This window comes from Nilaparvata lugens, chromosome X (assembly GCF_014356525.2).
Source record: "Nilaparvata lugens isolate BPH chromosome X, ASM1435652v1, whole genome shotgun sequence".
Classification (NCBI taxonomy): domain Eukaryota; kingdom Metazoa; phylum Arthropoda; class Insecta; order Hemiptera; family Delphacidae; genus Nilaparvata; species Nilaparvata lugens.
The window spans coordinates 94285343-94308274 of NC_052518.1; the positions used below are offsets into that span (position 1 = coordinate 94285343).

Below are 22932 nucleotides of genomic sequence, written 5' to 3' on the forward strand. Positions count from 1 at the left end.
AATATTCAATCTCAATAGAATATAATTATTGATCATTTTCAACTAGAATGAACAGTAATATTACATCAGATGATGAATTAACAAAATATTCAATCTCATCAAATTATAATTATTGATCATATTCAACTAGAATGGACGGTTAATATTACATCAGATGTACCGGCATCAGCTATATATTCTAGAGAAAACAGTAACAAGGCAGAGAATCGGCAAAACTGTTTTCCTATCTTTCTCTACTAAAACATTATAACGCTTATAAAGCTTTTAGCATTAATACGATGACCGCACTATAAATCAACTGCTATGGTGCTATGTGGCCCTGGTAGTTTATACAGCAAAAGATTCACTGCCGACTCGACTGAACGACCTAAGAGGGGGTCATTCGATTTAAACTGTTTGGATCTGTGGAGTAGCCGTGGTCTAGTGGTCTAGACACTGACTTGGTGCCACCAGTGGCCCGAGCTCGAATCTCAGCAGGGCCAGATATTTTTGACAGTTGACTCCTGTTGTAGTCCTCCTGTAGTTCTCTCCTGACTGTTCGCTTATATTTGCGAATCTTACACAGCTATAAAGACAGAAAGAAGGTAACAGAGGATACGTATAGGAACGAGAAGAAAGATATTTTCAATTAATAAAAAATATACAACTTGAATGATACGTATATTGTTAACACGTTACATTGAAATACAACAAGCTTAATAGCATAGCAACTGCATCATACTTGTAATGTTTTTGCGGTGAAATTTTCATATATTTAATATTGTGGCTAATAGACTGTGGGAGTATAAACATTAAACTTTGAGTTCTGAGTGCTTTACTTTGCCTGTCAGCAATAAATTGATGATGCATACAATATGACTGGTAGGGGCTGGGCTGTAGACATCTAGTTTGGAGAAGGTTGAATCTGTCAATTATCTGAAACAGAATTAATCTCAATTTAATCAATATCATGAGCTTTGCATCAAAATATAAGTATTCCCAGACAAAATGACCAAGATGTTTCTCTATTCAATATCTCTCTTTCTTTTTAACCTGCTGATAATGAGAGAGACATTTCCTGCTCTAGTATTTAAAAGTATTGTTGTAAATGTGCTTTTGTAATTGACACTTCATTCATTAAATTCACATCGAACAAGATTAAAAATAAATACAACATCATCTTTTAACATCTCTCATAAAACTCCATAAAACACTAACTTTTTATCTTTTTTATAAAACAGTTCGTTGCCAAAACATTCACCTTGACAACCGTGCTCACATGATAAGTATCCATGTAGAGCTAGCCTACATCAGTATTAAAGTATGTGAGTATTTGAGGTATTTAACCTCTTCCTGTTATTAAAGTATGTGAGTATTTGAGGTATTTAACCTCTTCCTGTTATTAAAGTATGTGAGTATTTGAGGTATTTAACCTCTTCCTGTTATTAAAGTATGTGAGTATTTGAGGTATTTAACCTCTTCCTGTTATTAAAGTATGTGAGTATTTGAGGTATTTAACCTCTTCCTGTTATTAAAGTATGTGAGTATTTGAGGTATTTAACCTCTTCCTGTTATTAAAGTATGTGAGTATTTGAGGTATTTAACCTCTTCTGTTATTAAAGTATGTGAGTATTGAGGTATTAACCTCTTCCTGTTATTAAAGTAGTGAGTATTTGAGGTATTTAACCTCTTCCTGTTATTAAAGTATGTGAGTATTTGAGGTATTTAACCTCTTCCTGTTATTAAAGTATGTGAGTATTTGAGGTATTTAACCTCTTCCTGTTTCATGAAAATTTGAATAGGCTTATGATATTTCAAATGGTTCATATTCAGCTCAGTTTTTTTATCCAATTTAGCGTATAATGACATTATTCAAAAATATAGATTGAGTATAATGTCCGAAATAAATTCAGAATTTATAGATTTCATGTTTATTTTGGACTAAAGAATTGTACTCGTGAAGTTCTAACCTTATTTTGGAATTTGCCACCTATAAATTTGGATTTGAAATAGCACAAGGACTACCTTATTATTTTATCTACCAATGTTATTACATGAGTGTCATTTGCATTGTAAATAAATAAATAAATGAAAATGAATAATTCAACTTCTAACATCACTTTTTGATCGCTATGATATTCTCTCTTTCTCAACTCTTTCTTCATCTATTCTTTAGAGCATATGATTTATTATTTTCTAGTCTCCAAGCATAGAACTTGAATTTTATAACAGTACAATACTTTTTTTTCTTCAGGGCTACTCTTGAATATAAATATAAATATAAATCTTAGAACCCTTTTTAAATTTATTTAGACACAAAATGTTTCGGCTATATGATGCCATTATCAAGAGAATTTATTTTTTCTCCAATCACTTGATAATGGCATCATATAGCAGAAACATTTTGTGACTAAATAATTTTAAAAAGGGTACTTGGATTTCTATTTTGAAAAATAATATTATAGCACCCTTTAAAATTAATAAAATAATAGAATAAAAATACAATACCTGACAATGCTAGTAGTACCCGAAACTAGTAGTTATAATTTGTATTTCTACTCTATTATTTTATCAATTTCAGAGGGTACAATAATTCTTTTCTTATTGACCAAACGTAGTGAGGTCTATGTTTCAACTCAGATTTTCTTTTGTCTGTCTGTACGTAACGCGATTGCGGGCAAACGCGTTGATAGAATTCGATGAGATTTGGCAGGAATATTCCTTTTTCAACTTCATCTCGATGTATACACAAGGTTTTTTGAAATTTTGCATTTTAATAATAATATGAAAAGAAAAGGAATTCATTCATACTCTGATATCACTATATACAGGGTGATTCATAATTATGGTAAAATAATTTAATACGTGATAGTAGAGGTAAAAATAAGAAAAAAAGTTCTTATGAACATATATCCATAAATGCTTCATTAGCGAGTTATACAGGGTGAAAGATTTCGCCCGGAATTCAGTTCCTCTGGTCAAATACACCGATGCTGAATTGTTTGGGGACTAGTTTTTGAAAAACTTATGCTGGATTCATATGGAAAAATATCTGAAAAATTGAATAAAACTAAACTGGAAGCTGTAGTGTGAGTAGTTTTTGAGAAAAAAGTTGAAATATGCAAAAAATCTAAGTAGAAAAACACAGACTTCTACGTTTGATGCCCAATAACTTTCTTTAATAACCAGTAAACAAATAATTTTTCGCAATAAAAATTGTAGAGAATTTAATTCTGAAAAGAATGATGTAAGCTGTGTAAACTAAATTTGGATAAAAGTTGAATAAAATGTATTCTTTTGTAGTACATTACACCACACAAATTTGCTGTTTCATGAGGATAGAACTAATAACTCATAGGTTGTAGCTGATTGCAAATAGAACATGGATTTTAATAACAGCTGTTCCAAGACAGCTGATTTATTTTGTTTTAAATAAGAAAATATTTAAAAGAAATTATCAGCTGAAAATTATTTTCAGAAATATTTTAGCTCACTGTTGAACAAAAAAACAAACTGTAAGTAAGGCCTACTGTAGCTTCGCTTTGTTTTTTGTTTAATCTATTAACCAGTTATTTGTAACCATTTCACTTTGCTTTTGTTTTAAGTGTTAATTTTTTAAAAAATGGCATGTAATTTTAGACATTATTCATACTCCAAATTAGCTGCCATGCATTTAATGTATGGAATGGGACACTACTGTAATAGTACTGAAGCAAGACGTTTGTATCAAGAGAGCTTTCCTAACCGAGTATGTCCAAGTTCAAGGTCTTTTGCCACCATTCATCAACGTCTGTCTGAAACAGATTCTTTGATATCCAAAGAGCACATTTTATGCAGGCAGACCCCGATCTACTATGACTGTTGAGTTAGAAGAACAAGTTCTTAATGAAATTTATGAACATCCAGAGAAGAGCACAAGAGAATTGTCAGTGCAGTTTAATGTCAATCAATCTATTATTTGAAGGATACTAAAAGAGCAACAATTACATCCATACCACCTCCAGAAAGTTCATACTCTATTGCCACGAGACTGTATTCCCCGTGCTGGTATTTAGATGGTTTTTAGTAAAACTTGTTTACCCAAACTTTTTAACAACCGTTTTATTTACCGACGAGGCACACTTTACAAGAACAGCTATCGTTAACGTCCACAACCAACATATTTGGGCAGCTGAGAATCCTCATGCTATCAATACTAATCTTCCACAACATCAGTTTTCAATAAACATTTGTGCAGGAATCATAGGAGATCATCTACTTCTGTTCGAGCTTCCTCCCAGGCTTAATGGCATAATCTACTAGTCTTTTGGTATAAGTTTAATGTCATTTAGATATGCTACTTTCATATAAAAAAAACTTTTCATAAAAAACCGAATATTTTATCTGCAATCAGCTACAACTTATGAGTTATTAGTTCTCTCCTCATAAAACAGCAAATTTTTGTGGTGTAAAGTACTACAAAAGAATACATTTTATTCAACTTTTATTCAAATTTAGTTTACACAGCTTACATCATTCTTTTCAGAATTAAATTCTCTACAATTTTTATTGCGAAAAATTATTTGTTTACTGGTTATTAAAGAAAGTTATTGGGCATCAAACGTAGAAGTCTGTGTTTTTCTACTTAGATTGTTTGCATATTTCAACTCTTTTCTCAAAAACTACTCACACTACAGCTTCCAGTTTAGTTTTATTCAATTTTTCAGATATTTTTCCTTATGAATCCAGCATAAGTTTTTCAAAAACTAGTCCCCAAACAATTCAGCATCGGTGTATTTCACCAGAGGAGCTGAATTCCGGGCGAAATCTTTCACCCTGTATAACTCGCTAATGAAGCGTTTATGGATATATGTTTATAAGAACTTTTTTTCTTATTTTTACCTCTAATATCACGTATTAAATTATTTTACCATAATTATGAATCACTCTGTATATCATCTACTTCGAAGATAGGACCATAGAATTATTCATAATCAGTCAGCTGACAAGTGGATTATTCTTTGAATGCATTACACAGATGTATAGCCGTGTCTATTTCTATAAGGTAGGGTTTCAATATTTTTATGATGCGTGTCCATCAGTATCAATATTCTCACATTCGAAAAACAAATTTAATAGGTGATAGAAAAAAAAATAAAAAATGATTAAATTGACTAAATAATGCTGAATAAACTAGTAGTTCTGCGAACAGTAGACCTCACTCATGAATACAACTTTCAATCTGATGGAAAGGGCCAGTACAGTAAGTACAGTAAATTGTGAAGATTTAGCCATGATTGTCATCTATTATTTTCTCCATTGAAAGTGCTAGAGACACTGTTTCCAGGGACACCGGACTTATCAAGGAGTACTTTTATATCAAATACATACCTTTTAAATGAAAAAGACTAAGAAATTGTCAAAAAACCACAGATTTATTGATACTCAGAAAGACCTGGTCATTATCAGAGTTTATCAGAGATTGACAATGGTGTAATTACCAAATCCAGTATTTCTAAGTATCAATAAATCTGTGGTTTTTTGACAATTTCTTAGTCTTTTTAATTCAATGTTAATAATTACCACAATATCAACTTCTCAACTACACAAAAAGGAAAAAAAATATTATTATACCTTTACATACACATTTTTCTCTACAACTGCAGTATTGGACTCCAATACAGTATAGATTTTTTTAAAATAATTTATCCAATTAATTTGTTAAATCAATTTAATAATAATAATGAGGTGATTCAATTTAATTATTCTATCTCATCATAATAATCTGGCAGGAACGAGAATCGGACCTGGGTCCCACAGAGTGACATACCACGATCTAACCGACTCGCCCACCATGTGCTCGTAACAATAGACGCGAAAAAGTATAGCAATGATCGCTGTATCTTCAAAGACACATCCTTTCTGGATTGAGGTTAGTTTGGTTTTTCAAATATTACAAAAAAACCAGAGGTTTTATCAAATATCGTTACACATACGTTTCTGCGCCTCGTTTCAAAGAACTTGCATACCAAATTTCATCCAAATCGGACAATAACTGCGACTGTAACTGCGGTATAAACAAACAAACAGACGAAAGCCGATAGAGTTGAAACTAAGACCGCAGCTTCGCTTCGGTCAATTAGAATATTTTTGATTGAAAAAAAATAATTTTAAAATAGTTGAGAAATATTTTTATCAGATGGAAAGATGATCATGGAACTGGATAAATTATCATATGGGATACAAATTCAAACGTGAACTGAGTTTATTAACATAAGTCAGTTTTTGATCTTGGAGAAAACAAATAACAGTTTTTAAGAGTAAATCATGGTTCAACTGAATCAACTAGAACAGGTGACATCAGATACTTATGGATGAGAGAAGTGCATGAGGTCCACTGTTCACAGAACTTCTAGTATATACAAGAAAGTAGCCTTGAATTCATACATTTCTATTTTTATTCATAAGTAAATACTTGACTGTTTTGAGCCGCTTCTATCGGAACTCAGAATCGCAAATGTCTTTGGTCACAAGTGTCTTATACCCGAAAAGATCGAGGTAGAAGTATAAATATTAATAATCGACAATTATCACCACTACCACAAGTACAACTGTGTAGGTTCAATCTGCTCTGTTGTTTCAAGTATAAGAGCAAAGTATTTTTTTTGATTGAAGAGAGTTTTCATGCTGAAAAATTGGAAATTTAATAAATTGCTTCCCTCTCCATGGAAACGCAAAATATTCAACATAGAAAGAATCTGGAAAAAATGACTAGTTTTGGTTGTCATTCAAAAATGTTGATGAAAATACTAGCACGCTTTTTGGAAATAAGCGTGTAAAAAAATTCGGAATCACTTTTAAATGGTGAGTGTTTCGTATTAGAAGCCTCTTGTCTGAATTTAAAATGTGAAAAGAATGCCGTGTGAAAACTTTTCAACGTAGAGTTTACAGCAATCATACAATAATCGTTGAAAATATTTTTCAGTTGACGAACAATTTGCCCGGGAAAATATGAGTGAATAGGAATGAGAAAAAGATAGAACGTTGTGATGATACGGTATGAATGAAAATGTTTGAGGTAACGAAGAGACAACGTATCAGGAGGTGACATTGAAAATGAAGAGAATGTTGAAGGTGGGATATAATGGGAGTGGAAAGAGAGAGGAAACTACTCACTGAGTGAGAAAAATAAGAGCGAGGGAGTGAGTGAAGGTTTTGAAGTAGAGAAGAGTGAGAGCGAGTAAAAGTGGGAGAGGAAGCAAGAAAATGACAGAGATCCTCCGATAAAAGAGACTACTGTTCACTGGAAATTCCCACCCCACAGCTAGTTTTCATCATTCAAATGATCCGAGCACCTAACAATAGTAATCAGAGAAACTGTATACACGTGATATTCACCCCTTATGTTTAGAAATGAGTTATTTTAAAGGGCATTCGCGCTTCCACACACACACACTCTCTCTCTCTCTCTCTCTCTCTCTCTCTCTCTCTCTCTCTCTCTCTGTGACTAGAGCTCACATTCTTTGCACTACAAGAAATAATGTTTTCTGCGATCATCTAATGATTCAGGTTTTTGAATATCAGCATTAAAACTTTTGCCTTGATTTACTTCAGAGACGAAATCGGTCTCATATTTGAGAGAAGTGAAAACATAATCTCATTGCTTGTGAACTTTCGTTGATCAGAATATGGGAGGGAGGCATTTTTGGGTTTAGCCAGTTATCTCTCTCTCAGCGCTTCGCTGATAACTTTCTCGACAGGGGATCCGCTCGCTGCACCCCTTGGTTGCCTTTTCGGGTCCCGTGAATGGTGAGGGGTGAATGGAAAACTGATTTTGAGATGTTGACGTCGGGTATCGCAAATGGTATTGTAAGTTTTTTTATTTGTATTATATATATTTACGAAAAATTAATGATAAGTCAAAGTCACTTGTCTTATCTATAATAGCAGGTAATCCGTGTTTTTAACCGGGAATAATTTTGTGTTTGAAATGCAATCTACTTATGTCCAGGATACAGAAAAAGTAGTATAATTAATTATTATTTCGTCAAAATTACGTGGGTAATGATAATCGTCATCACAATAGAAAATATCCAGCAACATTTGATTCATGAGTCGCGTGTGCTACTAATTACGCTACAGTCACTTGGGAAAAGCTCTGTTTGTTTGAGCTTATATATTTATTGTTGCACTAACTTTGAATCATAATAATGGATAAATTTGTTTTGATAAAGAAGAAAAAAAAAGAAGAAGTAGATGAAAAAAGAAGAAGTGAAGGACAGGCACTCTTAGCTCGCCCAGTAGCTCGGTCCGCTCGCCAAAATATCAATAGAGTGAATAGGCTCGCCATGTAGGGCAGGAAAAGGTGATTCGCTCAAAATTTCTAGTAGACTGAACAGGCTCGCTTCACTCGCCAAAGCTACAAAATAGGGCGGAAAGGCTAGTTGCTCGCTCCGCTCGCCAAAGTTACACATAAATAATACGATTTGTGATTGTTGACAATATTGAATGCTGTTGACTCCGTGCATGAAGTTTTGAAGGAGGATTTCTAGGAAAACCGAAAGTAGGATGCAGATTTTCTAAACGTTAACGGGATTTCGCTGAACTCTTTCCATCACCAGCGATTTCAACATGCATAGAAGAAAGTGCTATGCAGGTGAAAAGTTAAAAATATAATGTATCTTGAACTTTTCAGCTGATTACATGCATCCCCCTGAGAGTATATTACATCCATTATCACGAGACTCCCACATTTATATCACTGGAGTAACCGGCACTCAATAACATTTTATAATTACGAAAATTTGGTTCTCCACCAAGTCTAATTACGTTGAATTGCTTTATTCGGCATTCTGAAAGTATAACTAATCCTTCTCGAGTCTTGGGACTACTAATGTGTTTTCGTTTAAACTTTTCCATCAACTCTTGTGAAATTCAACGTATTTCACCTCCGAATATTTTTTCGTGATTTAAATTATGGAACGATAAGCCATTATCTTATTAATAAATGAATAAGTGAGTTATGTAAATCAGGAATGTAGGCTTGCGAGACAAGATTTTATTTGTAGCTGACTTCCCGTTCAATTCAATTGATTTTGCCTGTTATTCCGGTTAAATAGATACTATTCACAGATGATGTTGAGTTGTATATTACTTTTTTCATCATCACATCTGAAAATATTACCGAAATGAAATCATTGGAATTTGTCTGTCACGCTCTGTTGGATGTGAGGCGGGTGCTATAACCGATGGTTGAAAATTCTCTCAAGAAACGAGAATAGAAAATTCTAGTTGGTTCCAGGGGAGAATAATCGATGTAAAAATGTCTCAAAGGAATAAAATTTTTCAGGAATTTTGTAATAATTGAAACCTGATCCAAGAAGGACTCGTTCCTACTTCCTCTGCTCTATGCCATGAAAAGATCAAAGAGTTTTCCTTGCAACTAAATTATCGTCAGATCCTCGTTACAGAAATTTATACTATCTAACCAGATTATGAAATGCTGTAACTTTATATAAATGAGGACTTCAAATTATAATGAAATGTGAGTTAAGGTAGATAGTTGTAGGACATGGAAAGTTTTGTTAATGAGGCACATAAACACAACAAATAAACTCTCGTTTCTTCCAATTTACTAGGAAAAACTTATGAAAATTATTAGAAAGTTGTTTGATCGATTCTGTCATTCTGTGTTATATTGAGATGATACTAACAAAACTTTCACTTTTTTTCTTGTACAATCCATGCCTTACATTCCAAATTTTCAAGTTCAAATTCATGCGTCATACCCTCATCAAAATCAAGAATTCTCATGGTAGAATAATAATAATCATTATTTATAATGGAATAATAATTAGATAAGAAAGAAAGGGTGAGAGAAACTTACTCTTCATCCAATATTATTCATTTTATCCATCTTAACCTCACTTCGAACTGATATTAATCCAAATTTGGGAGAATAATATTGAAGGGTTCGCTTGTTTGTTCTCTCCCAATATTATTTCAATGATAAGTGATGCTCTACAAATGGATGAAAAAATGAATATTGTAACACTCAAAAAAGAAATAGCAATATTGTACTCAATTTCAATGTATGCTATTTTAGAATGAGACTCATTTGATTAAAACCACTTACTTATCGAAAAAAATTTAGATACTAGTTTCGGTTGTTACACAGTAATCTAACTAAAATCTAGTAAACTGAAAGCTGAAACATTGAGCAGCAGGATATAATATAGTGTGGGAGAAGCCCTGCGATTGGTTACTAGCTGTTGAACAATGAAAGTCGAGCTCGACTGCCATTGGCCGACACTATTAACACGCCTAAGTATTCCTACTATAGTGAGGTCAGTTATAATGACAGTATTAAATGAACTTTGATGTTGCTATCCTTGCCTATCGTTCGTCAAAGCAGGTAGTACTATCCTTTTCTAGCTCCACAACGAAGCGAAATCTGTTTTTGATGATGTAGAAATACAATACTTAATAATTATAATTAATTATAATACAATACTATAATTAATTGAGGCAGATAATAGGCAAAGCTGTTCTTCCATCTCTATCCACTGCCATTATAACGTGGACCTCACTATATCAGCCAATAACTGTCGAGCTAAACCTTCATTGATCAACAGCCAATAGTCAATAGTCAATCTCAGGGCTTCTCCAATACGATATTCTTTTGATTAATGTTTAAGAGTTCAGTTCACTAGAGATTGATAATGGTGTATCACTCGATACTGGCAGAGACTAAACAGTATCTTCACTCTATGATACTAGTATTAAAATTGTTTTAATACATCTGTGGTTTTGACAAAATTATGTAATTTTCACTAGATATGGATATCTATCACCTAAAAAGCAACACATATAGATTAAACTAATTCTTACCATGTGCACATGCAACATACCTATTGAAAAAGGTACAGGTTAACACCAAAAAGTTGAACAGTTCATGTGAACTGACACGTTAGTTGATCCACTGTCTTCTCACCAGAGTCTGTAACAGAGTTTATTCATTTCTCTGTTACATTCAATTCATTATAGCTTATTCAAAAAGAAAAAAGTAGTATGATTGGTAGGCGTAGTAGAGGAAGGCCCAGGAGGAGAGGGCTGGAGAATGTGAGGACCGATTTGCGTGTTTTGGGCGTCAGAGGATGGGAGAATGTGGCGGAAAGGAGAGACGATTGGAGGCGAATTGTGCAGGAGGCCAAGGTCCACATCGGACTGTAGCGCCAATGAAAGTAAAGTAAAGCGAAGATTCAAAAAGAAAAGTTTCTTGGACTATCAAAAACTGGATAGACAGATATAACGTATGAGAGAGAATCCGCACGATTTCAAGTATTATGATAGGCGTAATATAGATAGTGATCTAAATTGCTTTTGCACGTTTTGTTTTGCACGGCGATCCTCTTTTTAGCATTATCATATCAAAATGCATGATAAGTGCATCATTCAGAAATTATTGGGTATTGATGTGTTGAGTTTGTAGGCTATTTGGTGAGTACTTGATGAGTAGATCATGATAATACTGAGCACTTGTTGAGTACTGAGGATCAGTGTCTGATTATGATTGAGTTGAGTGCTGAATAATGTTTGTCTTTTTTATCAGAAATGATGTTTGTGTGTTCAATAATTCTACAAGCATGATTGAGGCTATTCTCCAGTACTCATCAACACTCATACTTTCCGTTAACAATGTTCTAGGTATAAAAACTATTCACGTGAAACCTAGTATAACTGTACTTTTTTGAAACATTGAACCACATTCATCGAATTTTACTATCACTGGCAATAAAATACATTGTAGGTAGATATTATTGTTTCTATATGAAGGTATCATTGGATCTCTTGTGTTCCATAATGTAGCAATCGAGTGAACAAATGAGACAAATATAGCTTCTCAGATGATTTTCAATTATTTGGAGGCAAAAGTCAGGTTTTGAGGTTGATCATGTTGGGGCACAAACGTGCTGATTGAATTCAGAATCAATCAACATTGAAGATGATCCCATGAAAATTAAGTTTGGTTTGCAAAATGAAATCATATCCTGTGAAATATTATTTGGTTCATTCATTTACCAAATGTAGGAGTTCCACAACGTGAAAATATTCCATCAGCTTATTTCTAATACTAATTCAAATTTGCGAATATTAAAGGGTTCGCCTGTTTTTCCTCGTCTAATATCATTTTAATGATAATATTCAATTTTGTATGATTGGATAAAATAATAAACATTTCTGAGTCAAATGTAGTCCTATATTTGTGACATACTCTAAGCTACATGACTAGTTTACTTACTAGCTGCAAGTTCATTCACAGAAGCATATTCCAGTTCTATACCAACCCCAGTAGACAAAATTATTTCCCAATAATTCATAGTTCAACAGTTATTTTTGCACCTTTTTCGACTGAGCACCGCTGAAATATTATTTTTAATAACAGTTTAAGTAATGAACAACTTTCGAGAAAATGATCTTAGAGTTTCTCATTATTGTTATCAATCTATGATTAATTCCTTACAGAAAATAATATTGGAAGTTATCAGTTGTGAGAGAAATTAATGAACTAACCAGTGTCGGATATTGTCCTTTTTCCATATCTGCTTCCAAGAAAGAACTGTGCTCGTGGTGCAATCTGTTGTATTTCACCAGAGCCTCTGCCCCATACCCGGCTTGACCTCCCTGAAAAAATGTATGAAAAACGTTTTCTCATAGAAAATTAGAACCCGATCCACAAGTGATTATCCATAGATTATAGGAAAGGATGTAAAATTGGAGTTGGAACACTGATTCAGCTAACAGCAGTAATTCTGCACTCGAATTCACGAGAATGTCCTCAAATTACATAACATTTAAGCAGAAATTGAATCCAAATTAAAATTTATTTATCAGAAAAACATATTTACAAAATAATAGTGTAACAATAATATAAAGAATATACTCCCTGCGTGGATGATTTGTCCGTGTGCAGGGAGGAGTCGATATGATATTTTGGATATTTTACTGATCACGTTTACAGTATGCGTGATAAGATCTCTGTCAGTCTCAGCTAACTAAACATCAGCTGAACATTATCAGGTACATCAATAACCAAGCATATTGAATCTTTAACAAAACATTACCACTATGGATACTTACGTTACTGGACAGATATGTAATTTTTAGGATGGGAATAAAATATTAATGAGTCGTGGAGATGAATACGAGAGCGATTTGGATAAAATGTACGTAATAGTGAAATAATTTGCTACAAAAATGCAAATCAGCTCAAATTACAAGTGGAAATGGTGCAAAGCATTGAAGTACTGCACTAATGAAATTATTCGATTCTGCAACAAACAGCTAGAACTCTTACAAACAGCTTCACATTGTATGTTTCATAGCAATTCGGTTTTATTAGAAAACTCTACAAAGGTCGTTTGTTTCTTTTAGTGGCTAGAGCTCAGTGTTTCTTTTCCTAGCCACTTTAGATAGTATTAAACTATTCGTATAACTGTGACAATTTTTGTGTTAACGAGCATCAAACTCATCCGATTTCTATATAGATGTGCAAGAGATTAAAAATTTATTATTTTGATTTTCCAAACAAAATTGATAAGTTTTTTAACAAAGAATCATAACGCAGAAATACGGTCAAACAAAATTGAAAAAATCGAATGAATACATTGGAATATGAAATACAAGATATTAATTTTGAAGTATCTCAATGTATACTAGATTTCTACACTTTACAAATTAGTGCACTTCAAGAAGAATTGAATAATATTATAGGATGAAATTCAAGAACCAATAAAATCAATTGATTCAACAATGTACAGTGAAATGTCATGAATTCAACCAATCAATCATTTATTTATCAATAAAAATCACAGTGATCCATAATAATATTTAGGTATTTTAAAGAGGAAAACTAAGCTTAACTTGTACTATTCCTCTTCCAAATTTTATTGGATGCATAGAACATTTTATAAGTCAGTTTCTTCTTGTAATATAATATATATGAGTACATGAGTTTTCTAAAAAAAAAAAAAACGAAAACAGTGGAGCATCAAAATGTTTGTCTGTAATTTTCTCAATGCTCAGGGGAGTGCTTGAATAGTCTATAGTGAGGTCCACGTTATAATGGCAGTGGATAAAGATAGAAGAATAGCGATGCCGATTCTCTGCATTAATTAATTATATTTCTACACTGTGAAAAACAAAATTGGCATGGTTGTGGACCTAGATAAGGATAGTACCACCGGCTTTGTCAAATGATAGACAATGATAGCAAAACCAAAGTAGATCAAATAGTGTCATTATAACGTGAACCTCACTATATATAGATAGGCTACGTATATACAGTTTTCATAGAAACTTCACGATTCATATAATTTGAGTACATCATTATAATTTTTTGTGCTGTATAGTAGCTGTGATTCATTGAGATAATTATATTTATATTTGAAAATATTCATTTTATGTATCAAATTATAAGTTTAATTTGATAGATCTCGAAGAATGAACAGAATTTTGATTAATCATTGATAACATAGAGCATAAAAGAGATTCCATGGTACAGACGTTTATGTCCAAAATTTCACAGTTTGTTCGAAAGTCTATGTAGTTCTTTTTCGTAAAGCTATGTGATGCTGGTTGCAAAGAAAATGGAAATTTAGGAGATTCTGGAGATAGAAGTGGATACAAGATTAAGATATATTGAGGATATAGATTGGGTTCTATTGAGGATACAAGATCTTTCCTGGTAGTCTCTTCCCATACTGTGATGTCCATACACTCTCACCCGTTCAATACAGTGATAATCAACAATTATAGTGGACAGTAACCGACAATAATCGGCTTGAACAATCAGTGGAATTCGAAACTAAACGCTCTTTATTATGAGAGATAACTTCTAATGATATATTTCCCCATGGTGATAAGTACCTGGAATGCAAACAACAAAGCAACAGCCAAATAAAAATTTACAATTATTATAATAATTATTTTTAATTGAAAATAGATTTCTTATTAAAATTGGGGAATATATTTTGGACTTGACACTTTGAATTTTAAGGATGTGGCCGGTTTTCTCTAGCAGAAAAATGAATCATACAAGATAATAAGATAAGATAAACTCACGATTAAGCTTTGTGTCTTGGAGTGTTGGTGATTCCAGAGTCCGTTTGCCATACCGACCTCCACTGCTGTAGAAATTCTGGGCCGAAGAAATGTAAATGATGGCCAGGAGAATAGCGAGACCGAACCAGTAGACACACTGCTGTCTCATCTCCTGAACACAACAATTTGCAAAGTCAAATCCCTGTTGAAAACTGCTGTTCCACTCGAACACTATTCCACTAGATTTATAGTCAAGTCAATATGGACATCAAAAGGGGGTGTGCTTGCAATTTGTAGTTCTGATTTTTAATATATTATTTGCATACATGAGAGAAGTCCAGAACCAATTTCTTCATGCAAAATTTACTTGTACTAGACACAGAGTGACCCAAAAAACTCGTATTTTTTGTTTATATTCGGCTGATATTGTTGATCAAGAACTAACATTTCTCAGAATTGTTTTTTCCTTCAAATTTCACTCATTTTTGAAAAATCATAACTCAGTTCTCATTGAACATAGAGAGTTCCGTGTGATGACATTCTATTCAGAATTTTATAATCTAAAAAAAGGTGAGAGCAAATTTTTCTGTCCGATTACTGGATTTGGCAGAAATAGCTGAAAACTGGAAAATGAACCGAAAATACGAGGTTTTTGGGCCTTTCTGTATCTAGCGCAAGGAAATTTTGCATGAAGAAATTGGTTCTGGACTTCTCTCATGTATCCAAATAATATAAGTTACGGAAGCCTCAGCTGACGTCTTTCACTATCTCTATGGAGACAGCTAAGATTATGATGTTGATTAAATAAACAATCATTCTTTGTCTGAGTTTGAATGAGACGTTTTATTCCTATCTACTTAACTGGTGCCGAAACCAAAATATTATCCAGTATTTTTAGTTAAAGTTAATAGGAATTTTCGGATAGATTTTGAAAATGCCAAGGAGGAAAAAGGAAATTGCATCAAATATTGAAATTACCGGGAAAGAACCACCACTTATGGACGTGAAATGTCTCATGGATTTGATCGGATCAATTCAGGAGTTCCAAGGAGAGGTAAAAGAACTTAGTCTATTCTTGGAGAGAATGGATGCCATCCATTCTCAAATTATTGACAGAAATTTTGATGAATTAACAACTACAAACCTGCATTCGTTTTTCTTGTCTAGAATAAGTACATCAATTATGGTTGATTTGGGAGTATCGTTCAGTTCATCTTGGGAGGATGTTAAAAAAGCCCTTAAAGAACGTTATGCAGGTGCAAGGAAATCAGTCTCTGCAATGGCAATGAGAGTGTTGGAATTGAATCATAATTTGGAAGTGATGGAAAATTGCATTATAAATGATAAACGTAATCAAATAATTCTTGAAAGACAAAACTTTGGAGGTATAACAAAAACTACCCATCGTTATGGCCCAATTCATACTTATACAATTACAATTGGCCCTCAGGCGACAGATGATGAACTGAAACATACAATAAAGCAGTTGATGGTAAGGGGGAAAGTTTATTTTATATTTTCCAAGGAAAAAGATTTTATTGATAAAATTAAGAGCTTTCATAAAGATGAATGCTGGGACTCAAAAATACACTTGATAATTTGTGATAGACAAGTTAAAACAGTTGAAGATAGAAGAGAACAACAAGAAGTTGTAGAACAATATCACATTGGAAGGACCAACCATAGAGGGGAAAAGGAAACGTTACAACACCTGAAACGGCAGTATTATTGGCTGAATATGGCCAAAACAATAAGAAATGTGCTGGGAAAGTGTGCAGCATGCAATATAGCAAAATATGACAGAAAGCCTTACAAGACGCCTCAGATGGTCACACCTACTCCCGCAAGACCAGCAGAAATAATTCAAGTTGACATTTTCTATTACAATAAACTGAAGTATCTTACTACAATCGATTGTTTTACAAGGTTGCTTCTGCATGGATTTTAAAGAATAAAACAGCCAAGTGCATGGAACAAAATTTACTAGCATTTTTTGGGCTCTTCAATACCCCCAACATGTTGTTAATGGATAAAGGAAAAGAATTCGACAACAATCGGATCAAAAAACTTTTACAGGAACTTGGTATCGACAGCCACTTCACTACAGTAGGACATCCGCAATCTCATGGAATGATGGAACGTTTACATAGCACGCTAACTGAACATTTGCACTTATTAGAAGTTGATAGAAACATCTGTGGGGAAGAAGCAATGGCAAGAGCTATTCTGGCATATAATAGTAGCATACATTCTTCAACAAATTTTTCACCATTTGAGTTAGTTGAGCATCCAGAGGAGCATAGAGAAGTGGAGAGAAAAATCATAAACGAGAAAGTTCGGAGGACAAAAAAGTATAATTTGGAGGTGGCTGAAGACATGAATAAAATAAAAGTAGGTGACATAATCTTCAAGAAAAATCATCACAAGAGAACGAAATCGGATCATAGATTTGTTGGACCATATGAAGTGATTGATCTACTACATAGGAACCGAGTGGAGGTAAAAAAGCAACACAACAATGGACGAGGTAGACATGAAATTGTGCATTTGAGTGAGATTAGAAGATCGAAAAGGAACTATAATGAAGATGAGTAAGGAAAGATTTCCAAAATGTTTTTATTATGTTGTTTTCCATGTTTTGTTTTTATGAGTTCTATTTACATCTCTATAATAGAGATAGTAAAGACTGGAGGGGGGTAGTTACGGAAGCCTCTGCTGACGTCTTTCACTATCTCTATGGAGACAGCTAAGATTATGATGTTGATTAAATAAACAATCATTCTTTGTCTGAGTTTGAATGAGACGTTTTATTCCTATCTACTTAACTTATATAAAAAAAATCAGAACTACAATGTAAATTGCAAACACCAATGTATATAGTGACAGGACTATAATTTATTCTTAGATAATCAGCACATGTTTGGGATATGATTTTGGATTTTCTCTGTAGTGGAATCAACGGAGGAAGTTACGAAATCATTAATCATGATGGGAATGATTAATGTATCAACTACTACCGTGATAAATAACACAAGGATTCAAAAAGGCGATAATAGATCAATACAACACCCCCAATAAGATGGATAATATCAATAACATTCTCGAATAAGTATTTATAAGACAGTATTAATATGAGACAGTGTGAATATTTTTAATGAAGTGCGATATTATTTTATTTTGTTTTCTTTTTTTGTAATGTTATACTATCAAATATGTCATTAAGGCTCAAGTATCCAAGTACTTCGTTACTGGAGTTTGTCTGTGAGCCTTTCTATGTTTTCAGGGAATAAATAAATAAGTACTTAAAAGACAGATTCGCAATTGAAATTGTTCATTTATTCGAATTCAAAAAAATGTTAATTTACGGCCACTGGCCGTTTGTTAGAATCGTGGTTTTAAGCACTAGTCAGTGGATGAGTGATGAAAATCAGAAAGCAGAGTAGCATAAAGAAAACTTTTTCGAATAAACAGAACAGAAAAAGAGATAATGAGGTTGTGTCATTCTGGCTGTAGAGTAGAGCTTTAAGTAACAGACAAAATTACTTTGAAATCAGTGAAAAATGGATGTTCATTTATCTCTTACAGCTCACATCATATTGACATTATAATATTAATAATGACCAACATCGGTACCTGCAGGATAATTTCCAAGAGCTGAATAAACAAGGTGACATTCTTAGTTCACAGATCATATTGAGCCTCTCACGAGGAGATCATCACATACGTTAGTAAAAATTGGAGGGCATTCTCATCCGTTTTACTTGATCATTCCTACAATACGAGGAGTGGTGGCTCAATCCTCGGTTACCCGGCACATAGACTAACTCTTCTGGAGAGATTGAGTGATTGATTGATTTTTATTGAGTGCTAGGTCTAGTAAGACCCATTGCACATTATAACAAAACATAACATCACAAAAATAATAGAATGTAAAAACTAAAGATAAATATTCTAAGAACTTAGAATTAAATAGGTAATGAGATTACAATAAAATATTAATTATAATTAATACTAATTATAATGAAATGAAGAATATTAAACTACAATAAAAAACTAGAAAATAATTACTGCAGCATTAACAACAAGCAATAACAGATTCCATCACTCAATCAATACCAGCAGAATGAAAATTAAAACAGAAAAACAAAGTAAATACATTTTCAGCAAATTAGTAGATAGAAAAGAGAATAAAACTTGCATTGATATTTCCTTGAAAAAAAAAAAAAATTTGAACTGTTATTAAACAGTGGAGAAAAAATAAAGGGCTATACTATCAAACCAAAAATAATCAAAGTAATACATGTTATAATGAAGTGTGTTAAATAATATAAACTATTTATAAATGGATGTAGAAGACAAATTTTTAATATTCATATGGTATGGATCAATGTAAAACTGATAATCGTTAAAGGACTAGTCACTCATCAATCATAAGCAAATGAGCGTGCAATCTTTTCTTAAACAGGGAGAGAGACGTGGAAAACACAATGTGAGTTGGAAGGGCGTTCCACTCTCTGCTTGCTGTTGTGATGAAAGACGAATTGAATATGGATGTACGGTGATGAGGAATTTGAAGAGTGAACTGATGTGACCTGGTTTGACGAGCAGTATGAACGGATGATAACAAAGTGAATGAGTTACGCAGATAGCATGGTCCTTCATTTTTCACAATTATTTTATATACCAGAATCAGGAGGAAATATTTCCTTCGATTCTTGATTTTCAGCCATTCCAGTTGCATAAAGTAAGGCGTTATATGCTCATCCCGCCTGGCATTGTAGATGTATCTTATTGCATAATTGAGGGATCTCTGCATCCTACCATTCAATTCATCTGTCAGGTCAACGTATACGGTTGAGCAATAATCAAGAAAGGGTATTATTAATGATCTGACCAATAGGATACGTGTGCTTTGAGGCAGGAAATGTTTCAGACGTTTGAGCTGGTGCATGCCTGCAAACACTCTGTTACATACATGAGTGGTCTGCTCCTTCCAGCTAAGACTCTGGTCTAGATACAGTCCAAGAGTTCGCACACTCTTCAGGTAGGGAACAACATTTCCTGCAACAGTGATAGCCGGGAGTCTTTCCTGATCAAATCTGCTCAGAAGAGTTGGGAAGCCAAGAATGATGCTTTGAAGAGAGGCCCACACTATTGCGCAATAAAAATTATAAATAGACTCCCTCATAATTTTAAAGATTTTTCCAACTTTTCAAAGATGACCGGAAGGATAAGGAAAGTTATGTTAAAAAGAGCGCCATACACAGTGGATGAATGTGTGGATGTCTTGAGGGAAGAAAATTACACATCATAGAACTATTACGAAATAAAAATTTCCTTTAAATCAACTGAAATTAATCGATTTCTTCCAGGGGGTGCTCCTAAAGGCAGTGTTTTTTCTTTGACGTCTCCTCCTTCCACTATTGTTTATTATTGATTGTGACGATTCAATGTTGTGAAGATTGTCTTTTATATGCAACTATTTGAATAAATGAAGTTTGATTTGATTCGAGCATTATGCACTTTATAATTATAATTATTTCTATGAAAATTATTATTTTTCGATATTGATCGTCAATATATTGTTAATTTTCTCATAAAACCTCTAAATTTATCATTGCTGCCAAATCTGCACTATTCCGTCCTTATCTTGGTAAAACGTTTTCCCACAAATATTCATTTATTTTGAGCATGTGTGAAAGCATAAATATTTTTACAGACTAATTATTATTCTGGTAAATATAACAAAATCAAGAAAAAAATTAAGTACCCTTTTATTAAAAACTTTGAAATATTTTAACCACTAGTTCCGACCATAGGTTATTTTCAAGTTAAAAATGACTATTAACTGACCTATGGTCGAAACTAGTCGTTGAAATATTTTAAAGTTTTTAATAAAAGGGTACTTAAAGATTTTATATTGTTTTTATTTGTATAAAGTAGCTGATATAAGCGAAGTGATTTCATAATCAAGAAGTATTTTCAGAGTGATGGAGTGATATTGCTTTTCATATGAAGAGATAGAGTTCTACAGTTCTACAGAACTGTTCTGCTTGTTAATTATCCATGCAACGATATACCAATCAATAACAAAAATATTCATTTAATTGATGGTAGCCTATAATTTTATAACCTATAACCTATGTTATAACCTATAACATTTAGCTTGAATAATACTACTCTCAACTCTACACCCTCATACAGTAAAGATGACAGATTAAGTTTTATGAGGACTTGCCAAGCCATCTGTCTCACTGTCTTCATTAAAGACTTTTGTAGCTCGGGGACCTCTGTTAGCTTAGCAACCGAGTCGCAAGTCTCACAACTTTTGAATGCAACATCTTAAATAGGAAATTCAGAGAATGTATTACATCATAGTTGCTGAGAAATGAAATAAAGACCAGGGAAAACAGTATTGGAGTGATTGAAAAGAAAGGATGATAAGGATATGACAAAGATAAAAAATAGGAGATGTTATTGAGAAGGAAAATATAAGGATGGATAGTAAAGCTACGTTTACACTATGTAGATGGAGAGCTATATAGGTCTGCTTCAATTATGTGTGTCTTCTATTAATTATACTCGTGAAATAAATAATAGTTGTTGATTTGAGGAAGTTCATCTGGGATATACAGTAGTTGTTGGCAACAAGTTGGTCCATATTAATCATCACACTTTCTAGAGATGCTCTCTCAGTGATGTTTCGGAAGCCTGAGGCTGGCCAAGCCACAAAGGCACCAACCACATGTGCTCCACTCGCTCGCAACTGTTCTGAAGAGTTGACCGCATGTCTGTAGCCTGCCTATGTGACAAAACAGCTCCCATCGCACAAATTTTCAACCTCTTTTCAGCCAAGTCCGTATCTTCCACAGTAAGCTACTCAATAAACGTTTGGTTCCATACACGCAAGGCTGGTTAATATGAATCAAAAAACCCTATCTAACCACTATCGCTAAGCACACACAACTCCCACAATCTAATCACTCAATAAATTAACTTCCACTACTTATTCATAGCTGGTATATAAAGAGAAATATCATAGTTTCCATTAAGAATATTCATTGAAATTGGAGTGAAGTTTTGAGCTGAGTCGGTTTCTTCTTATTTTATTTCTTTCAAGGGATTTGGAGAGTGATTTCATATTTCATATTATTTATATATTTATATACATTTGGTTTTGACTTCCACTACTTATTCATAGCTGGTATTTTTGGAGAAATCTCGTAATCTCCATTAGGACTATTCATTGAAATTAGGAAGAAGAGAAGTTTTGAGCTGAGTCTGCTTTTTTCATTTCTTTCAAGGAATTTATCGATTAGATATGCGCCTGCTACTCCTTTTATTAAGGGTGACAACCTTAGTAGCATTGAACTCCACCAAATACTAAATACTATTTATGAGCTTGGAAGTCGCTTCCCGGAGGTTTGGAACCTACTCAAAGATGTAAGCCAATACGAAAGACAATAAAGTGTAAGTTCTCTATGCAAAAATATGTTCGTATTTCGCTTGTTTCATCCGTAATTTCACTAAAATGTATGTAATTTTTTGCTGAGGATGATGCCAACATGAGCTCCAGGCTTGTGCGTAGGTAATGAGACTGATGATGAGAGATGAGAAGGTACAGGCGTGTTTACATAAAAATTACATACATTTTAGTGAAATTACGGATGAAACAAGCGAAATACGAACATATTTTTGCATAGAGAGCTTACACTTTATTGTCTTTCGTATTGGCTTAGTACAATCATAGAATCGTAATTTCTATTCCCGCCGAATAATTGTTTATAAATATTTGAAAACCTTTCACCATGGTTGGAAACGTAACTGTAATATAATCGCGATGAAAAACATTGTTGACAAATTTTCTGCTGG

The 22932-nt window shown here is 33.3% G+C and overlaps 1 protein-coding gene across 1 annotated transcript in view; it reads right to left on the minus strand.

The window, feature by feature from the left end:
* Window positions 1-641: 641 nt before the first annotated feature.
* Window positions 642-22932, minus strand: part of LOC111044744 — an 85447-nt gene continuing 63156 nt past the window's right edge. The window contains exons 2-5 of the mRNA XM_022329962.2: window positions 15082-15232; window positions 12532-12642; window positions 10869-10957; window positions 642-915 (exon numbers count right to left, since the gene is read on the minus strand). Of these exons, the coding sequence (XP_022185654.1) occupies window positions 10911-10957; window positions 12532-12642; window positions 15082-15229 (306 nt within the window). The 5' untranslated portion in view covers window positions 15230-15232 and the 3' untranslated portion in view covers window positions 642-915; window positions 10869-10910. The remainder of the gene's footprint in view (window positions 916-10868; window positions 10958-12531; window positions 12643-15081; window positions 15233-22932) is intronic.